This window comes from Rhinoderma darwinii, chromosome 1 (assembly GCF_050947455.1).
Source record: "Rhinoderma darwinii isolate aRhiDar2 chromosome 1, aRhiDar2.hap1, whole genome shotgun sequence".
Lineage (NCBI taxonomy): Eukaryota > Metazoa > Chordata > Amphibia > Anura > Rhinodermatidae > Rhinoderma > Rhinoderma darwinii.
The window spans coordinates 11,810,056-11,829,338 of NC_134687.1; the positions used below are offsets into that span (position 1 = coordinate 11,810,056).

Consider the following 19,283-nt stretch of genomic DNA (forward strand, 5'->3'; position numbering starts at 1 on the left):
ATGATATGAAGCACTACAGACGTCTGTCCATTTAGGACGGTGTTTCAGTGAACACTTACAATATGTTTGGAATAAAGAATGGAAAAAGTTCATTATAGGTGAAGGGTTTTACTCGTATAAAAGAAACAAAAAGAAAAGTTTTGTGTTCAAGCCAAAGTAGGCAGCTGGATACCGAGATATCATTTCAGGCATTGGTAACCTCTATGGGGAACGGTTATTTCCTTCTGCGCAAATCTAAGTTAATAATTGACTATTACGAAACTTTTCCCAGGAAACAAAAAGCTTCTCACATTATTCTTGGTCCAGTATAAAAAAGTACAAAGAAGAACCAGTAATTATCCTCTGACTTCTCGTCTCCGAATGTTCTAAAAGAGACGGAGGAGGGACGGGAGGTGTGAACGAGGAGGGAACCTACAGGGAATAGCGGCGCCTCTTGTTTTTCATGACATCACGTCTCTCGGGACACCAGTGAGTCGGTGGATATTGTAGGAGAAACATCTGCGGGGAGTTTCTGCCAGAAATATCAGTGTTCGGGTACATAGACATCTAAAGACTTTTTACAGTAGGATGAATGCTGAATATTGAGAGAGAGACGACAGGAAAACAAATGACACTCACAAATATTGTATTCATAAAAATCCTCATCATACAGTCATGCCAAAAAATTATCAAAAATAGTAATAATCGTGATCATAGAAAACAATAAAAAAAATAATAAAATAGTAATAAAAATGAAAAATAAAAATCCTCATCATAAAAAACAGGAATAACAAAAAATAATAGTAATAATAATAGTAATAATAATAATAATAATAATAATAATAAGATAAAAAGTCATAAAAATCCTCATGATAAAATATAGTAATACAAAAAATAATAAAAATAATATCAATAATAATATAATTTATAATAAAATAAAAAGTAATAAAAATCCTCATCATACATGTAAATTAGTAGTATCATTAAATTCTTAGTTTCATAAAAACGTTATAAAGGCATTTTAACCACACAAAAAAAGACGAACGGAGTAAATCGCGGGCATTAGGAAAAAGCCGCTAATTAATTAATTAAACAGAAAATTCTTTATCGTACATCAAGACAACCGGTTACGGTCGATGCGGCTGAAAACCATACGGTCAGGCTACATGGCGCAGTTCAATTCGATGAATGGCCACCCGGTTGTTGGGCTTGTCCACACGTAGCAGGATTGCAGAGTATTTTCCGTCCGAAATTGCGCACGGAAAATATGCAGCAGAATACAGTAGCAGCAAAGTGGATGAGATGTAACAAATCTCATCCACACGCTGCGTAAAATTTCCGAGCAGAAAATCACCTTTGTTGCATGTTTTCCGTACCGCAGCGACTGTGACTGAATTGCTGCGTTTTTCTGGGGAAATGTCACCATCTCCCGACATTGAGGGAAAACGCAGCAAAATTTTCTGCAGTAAAAAAACGCAGGAAATGGTGCGGTTTTTCCACAGCGGAATTACTGCTAGTTTCTGCGGAATTGCTCCAATATAAAGTACCGGAATAAAAAAGTCCAATATGTTAATAAAAAATATCTAGATAAAGTGCATAGTGCTGACAAGTGACATCCATGGACATACAGTAAAAGCACCAATAACCACTAAATACAGGAAAAACGAAAGAGGGATCGTGTGTCCACATGAGAATGACCCCCGTGCATGTTGACGCTCCGCGTGGCAGCTTCCTCAGGGGTGAACGTATAGAATATTTACTGGTCTTATATAGTAGTCGACTAATCTAATAAGTATAATCACCCGGAGAAAAGACACAAACACAATAATGCGAAGACAATATAAAAATGTGGTATCGGTGTAAGGCCGGGTTCCCACCTGGCGTAAACGCTGTGGAATTTCCGCAACGCAATTGTGTATGGAAATTCCGCAGCACTTAGAGTAGAAGCGAAGTGGATGAGATTTAGTAAATCTCATGCCCACGCTGCAGAAAAAAACCTGCAACGTAAACGTTAATAAATTGACCTGCGGTGCGTAATTTAATGTCAATTTATGCTGCGTTTTTGTTTGTTTTTTCGTTGCGGGTTTTCCCCATTGAATTCAATAGGGATGCAAAACCCGCACCAGAAAGCCAAGTGTTGCAACTTTCGCAGCGTATTCGCAGCGATTACACAGCAAAAAACGCCAGGACGGAAAAAAAAAAATCATACTTACCCAGAACGCCCTCCTCCTTCCTGCAGTCCGGTTTCCTGGGATGATGTTTCATCCCATGTGACCGCTGAAGCCAATCGCAGGCTGCAGCGGTCACATGGGCTGCAGCATCATCCAAGGAGGACGGACCGGACTGCGATGGAAGGACGCGTCGCCATAACAACTTACGCAAGTATGAGCGGTTTTTACTGCTGCTTTCCCCAGTGGAAATTCCGTCCCAAAAAAATGCACCACAATTTTCGGACGGAATGTCCTGCGGGTTCCAGGTCGGATACGCTGCATGGTTTTTACGCAGCGTATCCGTCTTGTGGGAACCCGGCCTCAGGATGCATGAATGAAATCATTTGCCAGCGTTGAGATTCGCTTTTGGCAAATTTATGTAAAAAATAAAAATACGTTTCTCTCATTATATTCTATGGACAAGCAAATAATAAACATAAAACAGGAGTATGTTATAATAGACACATCAGTGAATAATACTGAGCTGCAATACCAGACCATCCCAAATGTGGCGCTGTGACAGAAGAAAAAAAATTAAGAAAATTAGATAATCAAAAAAGCTGCAAAATTTAATGGGCTGGATAAAGCTCAAAAGTTGTTGCAAAAAAATCATATACGGTCGTCCAATTTTTAAAGCGCGCATTGAATAAAAACCGCCACTCTAACGTGTCAACTGGAAATTTAAGTAAGTCTGTAGGGGGCGATCTGTGCGCAGTGTCCGGCCATCTATGCAAATTTGAGTTTTGCTACTACCTGACATAGGGGTCAGATGTGACATACATTACATGGCAGTGAATGTGGATTTGCCTTCGGGTCTTTGCTGTCAGTGAACAGGCTAATGCAGACTGTACAACACTGCCATCTTCAGGCCATTACTAGTTACTGCACCCGTGAATACAAAACATGCATTAAAAACCATAACAACTTCCACCTCCCCCCCCCGCAACCGATGTTATAATACTTGTCAGACGATCGCAGCCATTGGTATTAGTCTGCTGACAATATACAGACGGCCAAAAACAGCCCCCATAGAATGAGAAGTCCCCCCGCAGGGTTATTGCCAGATTGCTCCCATAGGTAAATTATAATATATTCGGGAATTGCTACGTATGAAATGACGTAATATAAACCTTAGGGCGCGTTCACAGTTCTGTACATCGGATCCGTATTAAATCCGGTATTTTTTTTATTTTAATATATTTACATTTCTAACATTTTTTTCTGTATTTTTATTTCTGAATGCCCGCGCTGTTTTTTTCAATACGAAGCATTTTCCAAAAATTCCGTATCGGTTCCGTTACTGCCCATAGAAGTCGACGGGTTGATTGTAAAACGTATGTTTTGTTTTTGCATAAATGTGCGTATTTGTTTCGATTTTTACATTCACATTTTAGCAACATCACAAAAAATTGTTTCCTTTAACAAAAAACGGATGCAATGCCGAAAGAAAAACAGGAAAAAAAAAGATCCAAATTGCACATCCGTATTTATACGAACGGGTCAGTTCCCGTAAAACCGGCAACAAATAGCACACGTTGTGATTTTGCGGGGGATTCGCAGCGATTCCGCTGCAAAAAAAACGCAACTCTGCAAAAAAAAAAATGTATACTTACCCAGAATTCTGTGTTTCTTCCTCCAGCGCGACCTCCTGGGATGACATTTCCTCCCATGTGACTGCCACAGCCAATAACAGGCTGCTCCGGTCTCCTGGGATGAAACATCATCTAGCCGGCCGGCTAAGTGCTGCAGTTTTTCGCAGTGGACATTCCAGCCAAAAAACTGCACCAGGGAGGATATGCTGCGTACTTAAACGCAGCATATCTGCCCCATGTGAACTCAGCCTAAGTGTGAATGAGGCAGAAGCCATGACTAAGGACGCTGCATGCGTCGGAAACGCGTGGGCACCGCTCACACTGCCATAAATCCTACGATCTATTTGAGAACATCTATCTGTAACGCTACTTGTTTTTATATATATTTTCATTAAAACTTGGAAATAGTTTCCGATTTTAAACAAACCTCAAGGACATAGCGCTGGATCCATCTCTTTGTTTTTCCCTGTGAATGAGGCCTTAGGCCAAGATCACACACACAGTTTTGATGCAGTTTTTGACTTGGTCTTTCGAGACAAACACAGGAGTGGACACTAAAGAAAGGAGAGGCATCCGTCTTTCCTTTATATGTTTCCTTCCTTTTGGATCCACTCCGGAGTTTGGCTCAAAAATTTGAGTTCAAAACTGCTACAAAAACTGTGTGTGATTACCGCACCCCACATACATGTACGCAGGCATAGGACAGTGACCACAGGCCCGGGAGAGGGCCTGTGATCAACGACTTCAGCACTGTGATTGATGGCAATTGCCCTGCTGTCAGAGGGAGGGGGCTTTTAGAGTTAAAATATAAAAATCTAAATTAAAAATCTCCCTGTGGAATTAAAATAAAAAGGAAAATGACAAAAAAAAAAAACAATAAAAAACAAACACTTTTTTTTACAATATATAAACTTTATTAAATAAAAACATAAAATAATATGCACATATTTGGTATTGTCAGAACCGTAAAAACCAGCACAATAAATGTATAGAATAATTTATGATGATCGGTGAGTGCTGTAAAAAACAATAAATAAATGAAAACTGCAGCAGAACTGATTTTTTTCTGCATTTTTGCCAAAATAAAGATGAACATAAATTAGATGATCATGTAAATCTACCAAATATGACTCCTACACTCCATTCTCTCCTAGTTGCAATGCTCAATTTAGTAATAATGGATTCCCAAATCATGACTCTGCCCCTATAACAAGCAGCCGTGACCTCACAGTGGACACTTTACTGCCCCCCTCCAGATCAGGCAGGTGAATATCATGTCTCCCTGCTTGAGGTATTTGGTCTATGCAATTTACAAAATGACCACTAGATGGCAGCATTGTACCAGGTGATAAAATGCACAGCTGCAGAATACCATACAGGGTCCAGCACATGTTACACTCCTGTGACCCCACAAATCAGAAGCCGCCTAAAATCCCTGTGAAAAAGTCTAATCATCCTCATGGCCCCTAAAACTAAACCAAACTGTGACCTAAAGTTACTTGCTGCAGAATTAGTGATCTGTTATTGTTGTTCTTTTCATTTTAACGGTGAAGATCTCTGCTTGCTATCAGGGAATTGCATTACAAGACGTTCTCTGATAAAATTATATTACCCGAATCCCTCCTATTAATTGTGGGTGCAATTCTGGTAATAGGGCTGATGTGGGGAATTCATGTGCCCTGCAGCCGCCCCCCCCCCCCCCCCCCCCCCCCGTGCAGAATACATGCCCATGTTATATCCTCTCCTCATCACCCATATAAAAGTATAATAAACCAGTGCTTGTAATACTATTCCTGAATATATTACATTTCATGTTCTGACAAATGTTTTATACGGATATATATAAATTATTTTTTTATTTTGTTTCATTAAATATGGGGAGCAATGCTGCATTATTATACAAGTTAATTGAATGTGCTCAGAGTCAGTATTGGGGTAATTCTCATTGCTAAAACACTCAAAGAACCAGTGTATAGTGACAAATTAGAAAAACAAAAGGCTTTAACAAATGGCCACTGGGTGGCAGTGTTGTACTTATGGGAGAAGGCAGCAGCAGACTATCATAAATGGCCTCCAGGTGGCAGTGTCGTACTTATGAGAAGGCAGCAGCAGAATATGGTTAATGGCCTCCAGGTGGCAGTGTTGTGCTTATGAGAAGGCAGCAGCGGACTATGGTTAATGGCCTCCAGGTGGCAGTGTTGTGCTTATGAGAAGGCAGCAGCGGACTATGGTTAATGGCCTCCAGGTGGCAGTGTTGTGCTTATGAGAAGGCAGCAGCGGACTATGGTTAATGGCCTCCAGGTGGCAGTGTTGTGCTTATGAGAAGGCAGCACAGGCTATCATTTATGGCCTCCAGGTGGCAGTGTTGTGCTTATGAGAAGGCAGCAGCGGACTATGGTTAATGGCCTCCAGGTGGCAGTGTTGCGCTTATGAGAAGGCAGCAGCGGACTATGGTTAATGGCCTCCAGGTGGCAATATTGTACTTATGAGAATGAAGCAGCAGACTATGATTAATGGCCTCCAGGTGGCAGTGTTGTACTTATGAGAATGAAGCAGCAGACTACGATTAATGGCCTCCAGGTGGCAGCGTTGGAATTATGAGAATGGAACAGCAGACTATGATTAATGGCCTCCAGGTGGCAGTGTTGTACATATGACTCATGAGAGAAGGCAGCAGCAGCAGACTCTGATTTATGGCCACTGGGTGGCTGCGTTATACTTATAAGAGAAGGTAGCCGTGTACAATGGTGAATGGATATGCTATGATTAATGGCCTCCAGGTGGCAGTGTTGTGCTTATGAGAAGGCAGCAGCGGACTATGGTTAATGTTCTCCAAGTGACAGTGTTGTACATGAGAGAAGGCAGCAGCAGACTCTGATTTATGGCCACTGGGTCGCTGCATTGTACTTATAAGAGAAGGTAGCCGTCTACAATGGTGAATAGATATACTATGGTTAATGGCCTCCAGGTGGCAGTGTTTTACCAGGTGGCAGTGTTGTACTTGTGAGAATGGCCACCAGGTGGCAGTATTGTACACATCTTCACATGGTGGATGTATAAAATAAGAAGCATACACTGCATGATCAGAACAGATTACAGATGTGTCCACACTTAACTTTTCTTGAACTGCATGAAATGACATTAAACGTATAAAAATAAAAATTCTAACATGGTCCTTGGGCGACGGCCGGCTGACAGATTGCATTCGTACGAGGCATATGGTACTTTGTCTTTGCGGCATACATCTCGATTTTAGAGAAAAGTTAAGATAGCACAAATCTGTATGTCCTATACTCTAGTCACGTCCAAAGCGGTGTCCTGAATTCTGACCTTCTGTTTCCTCTAAGGCTAAAGATGTCCTTGCTGGTTCATGTTCTGCTGATTCACATTGCAGATGATAATGTTTACACCAAGTATTATACATATGGTTAATAAAAAGACAAAAAAATACTTCTCCCACAATGCAGTGCAGCAGAGCATGTTTAATACCACTAATCATGTGGTTATTGGGGACTGTCCACACCGTAGTCAAAACCTTTCAAGCAGTTGTCTGCAGTGTCCTTAATGCAGATTTTCAAGTGACTAGAGTAAAAGACCCTTCAGTCTGCTGTATGAAACTCCTGACCGCTCTGTGGACAAATAACCCAGTAACAGCCAGATTTGGCGTTTTCACCAGACACGGCTGCACTGAATTTTGGGAGAATTTATTTTACAGTACCTGATGCAAACGTATCACCCACATTGAAAAAAGTCAATGGAAGATCTATAGAGACACAGGAGAGCGGTATCTTGTCTGAAAGGCTGTAAATGCAGCTCTGGATGTGACTGGAGTATAAGACAGGTTGTAATTCCAGATCAGTAAGGTAAAGGATGTGCAATGTGACAATGTTCTAGATAGATTTTATTAGTGAAATGGTGACACGAAATTTAAAGTAAACACACGTCTGTGCAATTCCAATAATAACTTATAACCGGCAGGAGAGCCTGCACCATACACACCAGGCAGGAGGAGAGCCTGCACCATACACACCAGGCAGGAGGAGAGCCTGCACCATACACACCAGGCAGGAGGAGAGCCTGCGCCATACACACCAGGCAGGAGGAGAGCCTGCACCATACACACCAGGCAGGAGGAGAGCCTGCACCATACACACCAGGCAGGAGAGCCTGCACCATACACACCAGGCAGGAGGAGAGCCTGCACCATACACACCAGGCAGGAGGAGAGCCTGCACCATACACACCAGGCAGGAGGAGAGCCTGCACCATACACACCAGGCAGGAGGAGAGCCTTCACCATACACACCAGGCAGGAGGAGAGCCTGCACCATACACACCAGGCAAGAGGAGAGCCTGCACCATACACACCAGGCAGGAGGAGAGCCTGCACCATACACACCAGGCAGGAGGGGAGCCTGCACCATACACACCAGGCAGGAGAGGAGACGCTGCACCATACACACCAGGCAGGAGGAGACCCTGCACCATACACACCAGGCAGGAGAGGAGACCCTGCACCATACACACCAGGCAGGAGGAGAGCCTGCACCATACACACCAGGCAGGAGGAGATCCTGCACCATACACACCAGGCAAGAGGAGAGCCTGCACCATACACACTAGGCAGGAGGAGAGCCTGCACCATACACACCAGGCAGGAGGAGAGCCTGCACCATACACACCAGGCAGGAGGAGATCCTGCACCATACACACCAGGCAAGAGGAGAGCCTGCACCATACACACCAGGCAAGAGGAGAGCCTGCATCATACACACCAGGCAGGAGGAGAGCCTGCACCATACACACCAGGCAGGAGGAGAGCCTGCACCATACACACCAGGCAGGAGGAGATCCTGCACCATACACACCAGGCAGGAGGAGAGCCTGCACCATACACACCAGGCAGGAGGAGAGCCTGCACCATACACACCAGGCAGGAGGAGAGCCTGCACCATACACACCAGGCAGGAGGAGAGCCTGCACCATACACACCAGGCAGGAGGAGATCCTGCACCATACACACCAGGCAAGAGGAGAGCCTGCACCATACACACCAGGCAGGAGGGGAGCCTGCACCATACACACCAGGCAGGAGGAGAGCCTGTACCATACACACCAGGCAGGAGGGGAGCCTGCACCATACACACCAGGCAGGAGGAGAGCCTGCACCATACACACTAGGCAGGAGGGGAGCCTGCACCATACACACCAGGCAGGAGGAGAGCCTGCACCATACACACCAGGCAGGAGGAGATCCTGCACCATACACACTAGGCAGGAGGGGAGCCTGCACCATACACACCAGGCAGGAGGAGAGCCTGCACCATACACACCAGGCAGGAGGAGAGCCTGTACCATACACACCAGGCAGGAGGAGAGCCTGCACCATACACACCAGGCAGGAGGAGAGCCTGCACCATACACACTAGGCAGGAGGGGAGCCTGCACCATACACATCAGGCAGGAGGGGAGCCTGCATCATACACACTAGGCAGGAGGAGAGCCTGCACCATACACACCAGGCAGGAGGAAAGCCTGCACCATACACACCGCAGTCTTTAAGAAAACAGAAGATCTGGGAATTTAAGATACTGCGAGTGGAGCCGGACTGGACTCGGGGTTCAGGTTGATTAACATGTTTGTGGCCTGAGCGAGCTCTGAGATGGAGACCCGTCCCCTCTGGCGGATAAACTGTGCGACCGCCGCCATCTCCTCCGCTGTGATATAGATAAACTTTCCTCTGTCGTCAATGACACCTGCAGAGGGAGAGCACAGAATGTCGATAAGGGGACAGTAGATCTAGGAGGTCAGTAGGATCACACACAAAAGAAGAGGAGTAGTCCCGCTTTTTTAATTATCATGTTTTTTTTACTCTAGTTACATACAGAGCTGTATCCACAATGCTGTGGGTCTCCGTTTTGCAATCATGCAGCAGCACCTCCCACTCCCTGCTGGCTCAGTGTCTCCTGAGCACATCCACTACTGCAGTGCATTGTGTGTGTTGGGGGTGGAGGTGGTTGTTGGGAGCTAAAAACTAGTACGGTCGCCTACAGCAGCCAATCAGATTACAGCTGTCATTAAAAGATGTGATTGCGGTGTGATTGAGGTCGTGGTGGACGACTATTCCAGCATTGCTCTGCATTAATTATTACTTGCAATGTTTTCCCCAAGTACTCCACAGCATTCTGATTCAGAATACACTACATCTCCTACAATGCAATGCAGCCGAGTATCATATTATAGTTTTGGTGAAAAAATTAAGTTCAAGACTTGTCTATAGAATGAACGTCCCAATGGGTGCATCAATCCTACTAACAGGCAGCACGGATATCCCCTCACCTGTAATAGAGGCGTCGGCCAGTAGGTCCTGTATCCTGCTGATGGCGTCCTGTACATAAGACAGAGAGTATCGTGACGGGGGTACTCTACAGGTATAGAAATGGTGGTGTGGGGGATAGTAACACCAGATAGATTTGACATCATGGGGCTCCAGCCTTGTGGAGACCGTTCCCTGTGTAGCCGCGATTGCTCCTTTCATTGGGTGAAAAATAACCCAATAGGACAACTTGGCGAGACCTCCTGGAACCTGTCACCAGAACAGGATGGGGCTCTGGCAGCGGTTAAGTGCTCCCCCTCCCCAATTCCCCTTTGGGGCACCCTTTATGTTCATTTAGCATCCCGCTCATCGATTGGCCAATCCACAGTACACTAATTTAATATACAGGTCAGACCTTCCGGTTTGTCTTTCTTAAAGGGGTTGTACGGAATTTAAAAAAAACTTGACTGCTTTGTTCCAGAAACGGCGCCACACCTGTCCATAGGTTGTGTTTAGCATTGCAGCTCAGCATCATTAAAGTGAATGAGGCTGAGCTGCAATACCACATACAACCTGTGGACAGGTGAGGCGCCGTTTTCGGAAGAAAGCAGCCATGTTTGTCTACTCGTGTACAACCTCTTTAAAAGAGTACATGACACTGTTTCTGACATTTCTGTTTTAGTAAATACTTGTATTTCCCATCAAATAACAATTTTAGGGCATGTTTTCATGGATTGTTTCTCTATGTTGTGCCATTCCTCTGTTATGCCTCCTAGAAGTCTTTGAATAAATTGAAAACTGGTTACCAGTTGGGGGGGGGGGGGATGTCCTGACAATGACCAATCAGGGCTGACAAGGGGAGAAAGTGAAGGGACACGCCCCTTTCACACCCAGTTATCAATTTATTCATACATTTCTAGGAGGAATAACAGAGGAACGGCACAATCCAGAGTTCTAAGTATGTATATTCCAGAATTGTCATTTCATGGGGAATACAAGTATTTACTAAGATAGACGTGTCAGGAGAGGCGGCAGCTCCTCATTAAGGGGTCACATGTCCTAAATTAAAGGGGTTGCTCCAGTTGATTCCCTTTAAACCGTCTCATATCACTCACCTGAGCTCGGAGTCCAAAATGTGCCCCCAGATCTTCCAGAATAACAACTTTTGAAACCTAAAAGGAAAAAAATAAATAGATGTGTAGCATGTTACTTGTTGCGTGGGCTGCAATAAAACGTAAAGGGGTTCTCCGCTTTTATGAAAAGAACAGCTATGGACACCTTTGACCTGGAAAAATAAAATAATTATATATATATATGTTAGTGGTTACCTAGAGTGGTTAGTGGTTAACTTTTAAAAATAAGTTTCTGCTGCCTTCACTAGCTCTCATGTATCAGCACAGCTTCATCCCTGTACTGCCTTCTCTCTACACTGATAGCCTGTGCGATTCCATCCTTTGCGCTCCTCCCTATCTACACTTTAACACTGTGTTCAGCCTCTATGATCTGCACTCCCTGAACACTTGGATGCTTTCCCCCCTCTCCACTCTCTGATCTGCTGTGTATAAATTTCTCATACTCCCTGCTACTATCTATAACACAGAGGGGGGGGGGGGGACACACGCTAAACCTCCCCCTCCCTCTGTCAATCACTTAGATACTGAACAGTGAGATCCGTCACCCACAGACTATTATAGGATTTGTTAAACAGAATAGTCATGAAACGAAGATTGCCTCTGGGTAGAATGGCGTAATCGACTAAGTCACTATGCAATTCTATTCAGCAAAAAAAAAAAAAAAAAGTTTCTGCTATGTATTACACCCAACGTAGGCCAAAATTTTCTACTACTTTCTAATATACTTTGTGCTTAATTTCCTCATGATTTTCAAAATATGCTCAATGTCAGTGAGTGGGAACATCCAGAAAAAAAAAAAAAAAAAGGTGGAACGCCTTTAATTGTACTGCAGGAATCTTCTGTCAAAGCCAAAGATTTGTGTCACATTCGCGTTCAATTTGGCCGTGAAACGATCTGACATGATAGCCCAGCTTTACACAGAATGTATTATCAAAATACTGCTAAAAAAATATGTCAACATTATTCTTTTTTATTTTTTTTCAATTATTATTACAAATACGTGCAGTTTTTACTCTGGCTGCTAAGCCTGAAAATAGACTGACCCATCCTGTTCTGTGCAGATCACATTCATAATAGGCTGATCCTTCCTGCTCTGTAGAGATCACTTCTCAGCAGTCATTTCATTATCATCACAGGCAGGATTACACTGACAGGTAACACCTATATATAGATAACACAGGATCCACCATTCATAATAGACTGACCCTTCCTGTTCTGTAGAGATCACTTCTCAGCAGTCATCTCATTATCATCACTGGCAGGATTACACTGACAGGTAACACCTAGATATAGATAACACAGGATCCACCATTCATAATAGACTGACCCTTCCTGTTCTGTAGAGATCACTTCTCAGCAGTCATCTCATTATCATCACAGGCACGATTACACTGACAGGTATCACCTATATAGAGATATCACAGGATCCACCATTCATAATAGACTGACCCTTCCTGTTCTGTAGAGATCACTTCTCAGCAATCATCTCATTATCATCACAGGCAGGATTACACTGACAGGTAACACCTATATATAGATAACACAGGATCCACCAATCATAATAGACTGACCCTTCCTATTCTGTAGAGATCGCTTCTCAGCAGTCATCTCATTATCATCACAGGCACGATTACACTGACAGGTATCACCTATATAGAGATATCACAGGATCCACCATTCATAATAGGCTGATCCTTCCTGTTCTGTAGAGATCACTTCTCAGCAATCATCCCATTATCATCACAGGCAGGATTACACTGACAGGTAACACCTATATATAGATAACACAGGATCCACCAATAATAATAGACTGACCCTTCCTATTCTGCAGAGATCGCTTCTCAGCAGTCATCTCATTATCATCACAGGCAGGATTACACTGACAGGTAACATCTATATATACAGAGAACACAGGATCCACCATTGACAATAGGTGAAGGGCACAGCTCCCCTCTTCGGTTCAGGTTACTGAGCATGCCGAGAACACTCCCATAGAAGTCAACGATCCTTGAATCCTATGTCAATGTGGCTGCAGTAAAGCAGATCTCTGAGCAGCTGATGATAACTCAGTGCAGCAGAACAAGCAAGATGGCCGCACCATAATCATGTACAAATTATTACAAAATAAAATAAAAAGAACAGAAAATAACCAAAGTTTAGAAAAATATATTTAGTATATCATGAATTAAGGTGATAAATTCTCTTTCGTATCACGGATGGGACAAGTGACAATCATGTGTTACATACGCTGCAGCAGCAGAGGTGCCGGGGCGGGGGGACTGCGGGCAACAGACGTCACTATATAGACCTGCGGTATAAAGCTCCGTGCCTGCCCCTTCGCTGGGTCCTGACCGCTTTAGACCTTTACAGTCTATATTCTGTATTGTTTCCTTTCCTGCCGGAACACCCCACGAGAGAGCTCATTCCTGGGGGTTTCTGGCAGACGCACCCCAGCAATCCCGCTCACTAGATGTAGTATAACATGGCTCCTCTTTGAGGTCAATGGGCTACCAGGTAATACATGGGGGTGCCCAGTCTTTGAGGGCCAGAGCAGCTCTGGTCAGTGGATCTCGGCTCTGGGTAATAGAGGGGGCCTATAGACGGGGAAAGTATGGACAGTCCTGAGTGGACAGTCCCTTTAATGTTTTGAAATAATAAGGGGAAGCCACCATGAGAGCACCAAGAATCTACGCAGGATGATGTAGCAGAGTGCACACTGCGCAGGTATGCTCTACATTACAGGATTTACTTCTATGTAGTAACCTAAAGATAGCAGCAGATGGCGCTGTTACCCCGGGACAGTGAGGAGATTAGTGATGTAATAATTAACCGCGAAAATTAAAAATCCCTCGAACATAAAAAGCCATAACAGCAAAACCGTAAAATATTCTCTTCTTCCGTTTCCTCGTTATATCTGTTCCTGGGAAATCCACTATCGGAATCATTACAGTAGCCATAGGGCTGGTCACCCAGCTTTACCAGGATCCTGAATGGCAATTGTGGTGTTTTCCAATGGAATTATATTTCATTGGAATTTCTGAAATTGGTTTATTTTTATTTTACACAGGGCAAAAAGAGCGTCTCGTCCGTACAGGTATCCGTATCTGTTGCTGCACCTCGCCCTTTTAGCCTTCATTATGCTGAACGACGAGGGTCCCGGAGGTCGGACACCCACCGATCAGACGTTGTTACTTTTGGCAAATCACCTTCTTAAGCAGGTTCCCCCAAAACACGCTGATCGCAGGAAGACTTTTTGCTGGGAACCCTGCAATCTACTGTGAGGCTGACTCAATATAATTGCTGGCTTTCCCTGTAGCGCCTCCGGAGGAAAAAAAAAGAATTACAAGGTGCCCAACCATCTGAGTGCTATGCGGTTCCCGATTGCGATGACCTCTTGGTTTTACTTAACAGAGGGGATCCTGGAGCAGTGGTCACTCCCCTGCCCGGCAATTATCCGCTACTGGATATGAACAAATTGACCCTTTCGTGACCAGGGCCATTAACGTGTGGCCTAAAGTTGAACACATACTTAAGAAATATGGCCGCCTATATAGGTCCTATACGGATCATGTGATTCTATTTTTGGTCAATCTCGTTGGAAAAACAATTGAGAAACATAAAAGAAGCCGAGAGCGCTAAGAAAACAGGCGACATTAAAGGCCGTGACGTTATCGGCAGCCGAGCTGGAGGACTGAACTTCTTGGGCTGCAGGTACTGTACTGGAACAGTCCATGGAATTCAGTTCTCAGGGCTTGGACCTGCCATCGATCATCTCCATCTTCTTTCACCAGGACCATCATCATTGGGCTTCTGGGCGAAGGTTCCTGGTGCTCTGCCCAACATCAGGACCCCATTAGCAATGTTTTTTTACATAAAGGGGTGCCCAGTAAAAAAAATATAAAATTTTGGCTACCGGTAGTCACCACTAGGGGAGCTTAGGAGCTTACTGCAGACTGTTTATACATTGAACTCAATGATGAAGCTGTATACAGTAAGCTCTTCAGCTCCCTCTAGTGGTGACTGCAGGTACAATGTTTTTTTTATCAAAAATAAATTTTCTATATAGAGAAATCAGGAAAACAGAGCTCCTACTAGTATAAAGATGTATTAAGAAATTAATCAGCGCAGAATTTTGGAGCCATATTACCGCCGTGTGTACAGCGCCTAAGGATGTACACAAATCTAAAGGGAGAAATGCTGGTGATGCACGTCCAATACTTCATATGTGTGTAGTCAGCCACTTACCTTAATGAAGGTGATGAACTCTGAGAGAAAACTGCGGGTCTGGAAGAAAGGGGAAAAATAAAGCGTTTTAGGTACATCGGCAGATGGTACAGTCACCGGCCTCAAGTGTCGGATATATTGTCTACGCAAAATGAGATCCCTAATAAATCATCATCAATGTTTCAGGCTAAAAAAAACTTTTAGAAAATTGTGGGAAAACGTTTGCGAAGAAAAAAATTCATTAAAGGGGCATACACATTCTTGATAGCTAGGATATGCCATCACATTTTAAGATGCGAATATCCTTTTAAATAAATACGGGATAAGGAGCCAGTGAAGATGTGGAGAAAATCCTAATGTTCTGAGGAGCGGTTTATTTTGGGCCTTCAGGACCAAGAGATTTTTTAGTGTTTTGTTTTTTTTTTGCTGCACTCAAGCGTCTGGTCACATTCTTTGCCCAATCTCAGCCGGACTCCCGCGGTTGGTCACATGATCAGGTAAAGCGATCCATGATGTATTTTAGGTCAATTAACATTAAGGGGGTGAGTGAGGACGATCAGTATTTATAGTTTTATTTTACAGCGTTCTTTTGCAGGTCACTGGATCTCCCGAGCGGGACGTGAAAGCGGCCACAAGCCATACCCAGAGTAACAATTCAGAGGCGTAATCACCATAGGGAGACCCCACGGCACTGCTATGGGACCAGTGGTCAGCAGGGGGTTCAGCATTGAACTCCTTCTGCTTCTCCACACAGAGCTAGATCATTTTCCTGCACCCACCACTAGGGGGAGCTCAGCGGATTGAGATTTTTACCATTTTGGTTGAGTTCAATGGTAGCTGTATACATCGATATGCACAGAGCTCCCCCTAGTGGTGGATGCAGGCAGCCAGTTTTAATATATGTAGAGAGAATCGGGATTTGGTGCTGTACGGGGGAGATTTATCAATATATGTCTAGTGTAAATACATTGAAATATTTGTGTTCAGACTGAGCGCTATATTTATGAAGCGCCTTTTCCAATTTTTCCGACACGCAAGTCCACAGAGCCTCTATGTCATCAGTCGAGGATCAATTATCAGTCAACAGGAGCAGCTCTACCATGTGAGGACTGAGCTTGGTCTCTTGGGTAAGAAGCCAGTGAATGGGTATACCCGGCCTTGTATTAGAGAGAACAGGACAGGTGGTGCGGAGACCTGAGCAGTGAATGGGTTAACCCTGACTCCTCAGCTACGGTGTTCAGATGTGGTCAAAAACAGTCCTGGAACAAAGCGAATGCCCGGCGTGGGCTACCTAGGGTTCAGAGCAAGCAAAAAGTCTGGAGGTCACGAACACGGACTCAAAACTGTACACGAGAAGCGAGAAGATGTACAACCTCTAGAGCTTCACTTCTGCTGCTGAGATCTACGGGGCGGCCAAGACGCCCATTACACACTGGATTTATAAAGTTCATTTCACAAAAATAAAATCAAAAAGTCTAAAAATAGAACATTAAAAAATAAATCGAAACGGAAAATCAAAAACATATTTTGGATGATTTCAGAAGAAGCTTCGGGGGTGAGAAGAATGAATGAAGGTAAAAGGATATTCAAAAAGTTCTACACCTTCCAGATCAACAAAAAACAAAAACAGTGTCCCCTCCTCTATGTGGTGCGTTCATTGTTAGATGTCAAGTGCGATCAAAATAGATAAACAAATATGAAAGTTATTGATCAAAATAATAATTTAAAAAAAGCTAATCGGAATTATAGAAATTTTGACAAAATTTTGTAAAAAATAAACAAAAAATTTTGGTTGTCAAGAAAAAACGTCTGGTCAAGAAAAGGAAAAAAAATGGTCTTCCAGGGATTACAAGTGATATTTTTTTCTTGCCTCACACGCAGCATTTGTTGCGGGGAAAAAGTGCAAATTGTTTAATCTATAATCTCCTAAAATACCAAAAAATTGTAAATAGTAATAAATTATTTCTATTATTAATACAGTAAATACTTGGAGGTTCCATGAAAGTGATCACTAGTAACGCGAGAAAAAAATAAATCTATATTTATTTATTTTTTGTGTGAAAACGTAAAAAAAATATTTAAACAATTGAAGTTTAGGTTTTGACAAATATTTTAGAAAAAGTTAAATTATTATTAATTTCAAAATTTTCACACAAAGCAAAAAAATATATATTTGTGTAGAAATGTAAAAAAATTTTTTTTTTACTTTATCTAAAATATTTGTCAAAACCTTAAGGGTGCCATACGTGATAGCTGAACGCTCGTTCAGCCTACCGCTCTTCCTCCTGACAGATGCGCGCTCAGTTCAGCCGAGCGTGCATGTCTTCTCAATGAGGAGAGGGGAATTTACCGCAGTCAGACCCGTGGAAAAAAAGGATCTGGCATGTTGAACTCCAACATGGCGAATCCTCCCCCCCCCCCCCCCCCCCGCCCGACATCTGCCGTCGGGAAGAGTCAGGACACCTCCATACACATTTGATGGTCGACCGATCCCGCTGAAATTGTCCGGTCACGCCGCGGCACATCTAATGTGTATGATCACCTTAAGGATTTTTTTTACATAGTTCTAAAATGGCTTCGGTAAAAAAAAATTATATATATATATTTTTATACTTTTTACTATTTTATGTTCTAAGTATATACTGTATTTTTCGGACTATAAGACGAATAAATCTTACTAAAAAGTCCCTGCGTCTTATAGCCGGCAGATAAGGGACCCGGCAGCGCCGGGCCACCTGACCGCTCCTTACTTAACCCCTTCCCGACCCTTGATGAGCCAGGACATCATGGAGCGGGGAGGGGGTGATTAAAAAATCGTATGTACCAAAAGAAAGGTGCTAATAAAATCGACAGCGCGTCCCGCAAAAAAATAAGCCCCCGCAGCGCTGAAACGACGGAAAAATATAAGTTATGTCTCTCAGAATGCGGTGAAACTGAACAAATAATTTTTTTAACCAATAGTTTTTATTTGTAAAAGAAGTAAAATATGATTTTTTTTCCTATTTTCTGTTGTCTAAAACCGGAGTGCGTCTTATAGTCCGAGAAATACGGTAAGTGTATAAGCGTATGCCGTAAAAGATCAGCAGGGATTCGCTGCCGTCATTATGGAAGATGATTGGTTTCTGGTCCTGACCAGTACCCCGGACCATGTGGACGGAGCCCCGGAAGACATTATTATTTGACCCCCTGCTTTATGGCCAGCCACTAGGGGGCGGGTTAGGCCACGTGACTGCCATCAACTACTATAAATAAAAAAAAAACTCATTCCAAAATTTTTTTGTATATTTTTGTATTGAACAGCGCGCGCACTCGACGCGTTCTGCCAACGCTTTACCGACATATTCCGGCGCCATTCAATTTTACGAACTTGTTGGACTGGACAGCTGCCTAACATTTATATTATAACGAGTACCACCTATAATCCCGTTTTATTGGAGCCCAGGGATGTCGAACGTTACTGGAAACGGGATAAAAAAATCCTATTTTTATTGTTTTAGCCGTTTTTTTCTTCCGACAGTAACATCCCTTTAATCCAGAATGACTGTGACCTTAGCAGTGCCGGATTATCAGGTATTCTGGTAGGTAGTGTAAGGGATGTGAGTCTTCAGGAAGAAATACCAAAAAAAAATGCTGTGCTGAAATCAAGCGCCAGATTATGGGACTTTCCGGATTATCAGATGTAGCAGTGGGATTTATTTATATATATTTTTACCGACCATAAAACTTTTTGCAGACATTTTTTGTCTAATAATATAAATGAGACAGGGTCTAATATAGATATTACATAGGGCTCTATAATGACTATATACCTCCAGACATAGGATAGGGA

At 43.2% G+C, this 19,283-nt stretch overlaps 1 protein-coding gene across 3 annotated transcripts in view; it reads right to left on the reverse strand.

The window, feature by feature from the left end:
• Window positions 1-8,291: 8,291 nt before the first annotated feature.
• Window positions 8,292-19,283, reverse strand: part of DDRGK1 (DDRGK domain containing 1) — a 41,016-nt gene continuing 30,024 nt past the window's right edge. For 2 of the 3 annotated variants that reach the window (XM_075855763.1, XM_075855747.1), the window contains exons 6-9: window positions 15,476-15,514; window positions 11,213-11,269; window positions 10,121-10,169; window positions 8,292-9,537 (exon numbers count right to left, since the gene is read on the reverse strand). In XM_075855763.1, coding sequence (XP_075711878.1) covers window positions 9,365-9,537; window positions 10,121-10,169; window positions 11,213-11,269; window positions 15,476-15,514 — 318 coding nt within the window. In that variant the 3' untranslated portion in view covers window positions 8,292-9,364. The remainder of the gene's footprint in view (window positions 9,538-10,120; window positions 10,170-11,212; window positions 11,270-15,475; window positions 15,515-19,283) is intronic. The other variant, XM_075855754.1, reaches the window with a different exon arrangement.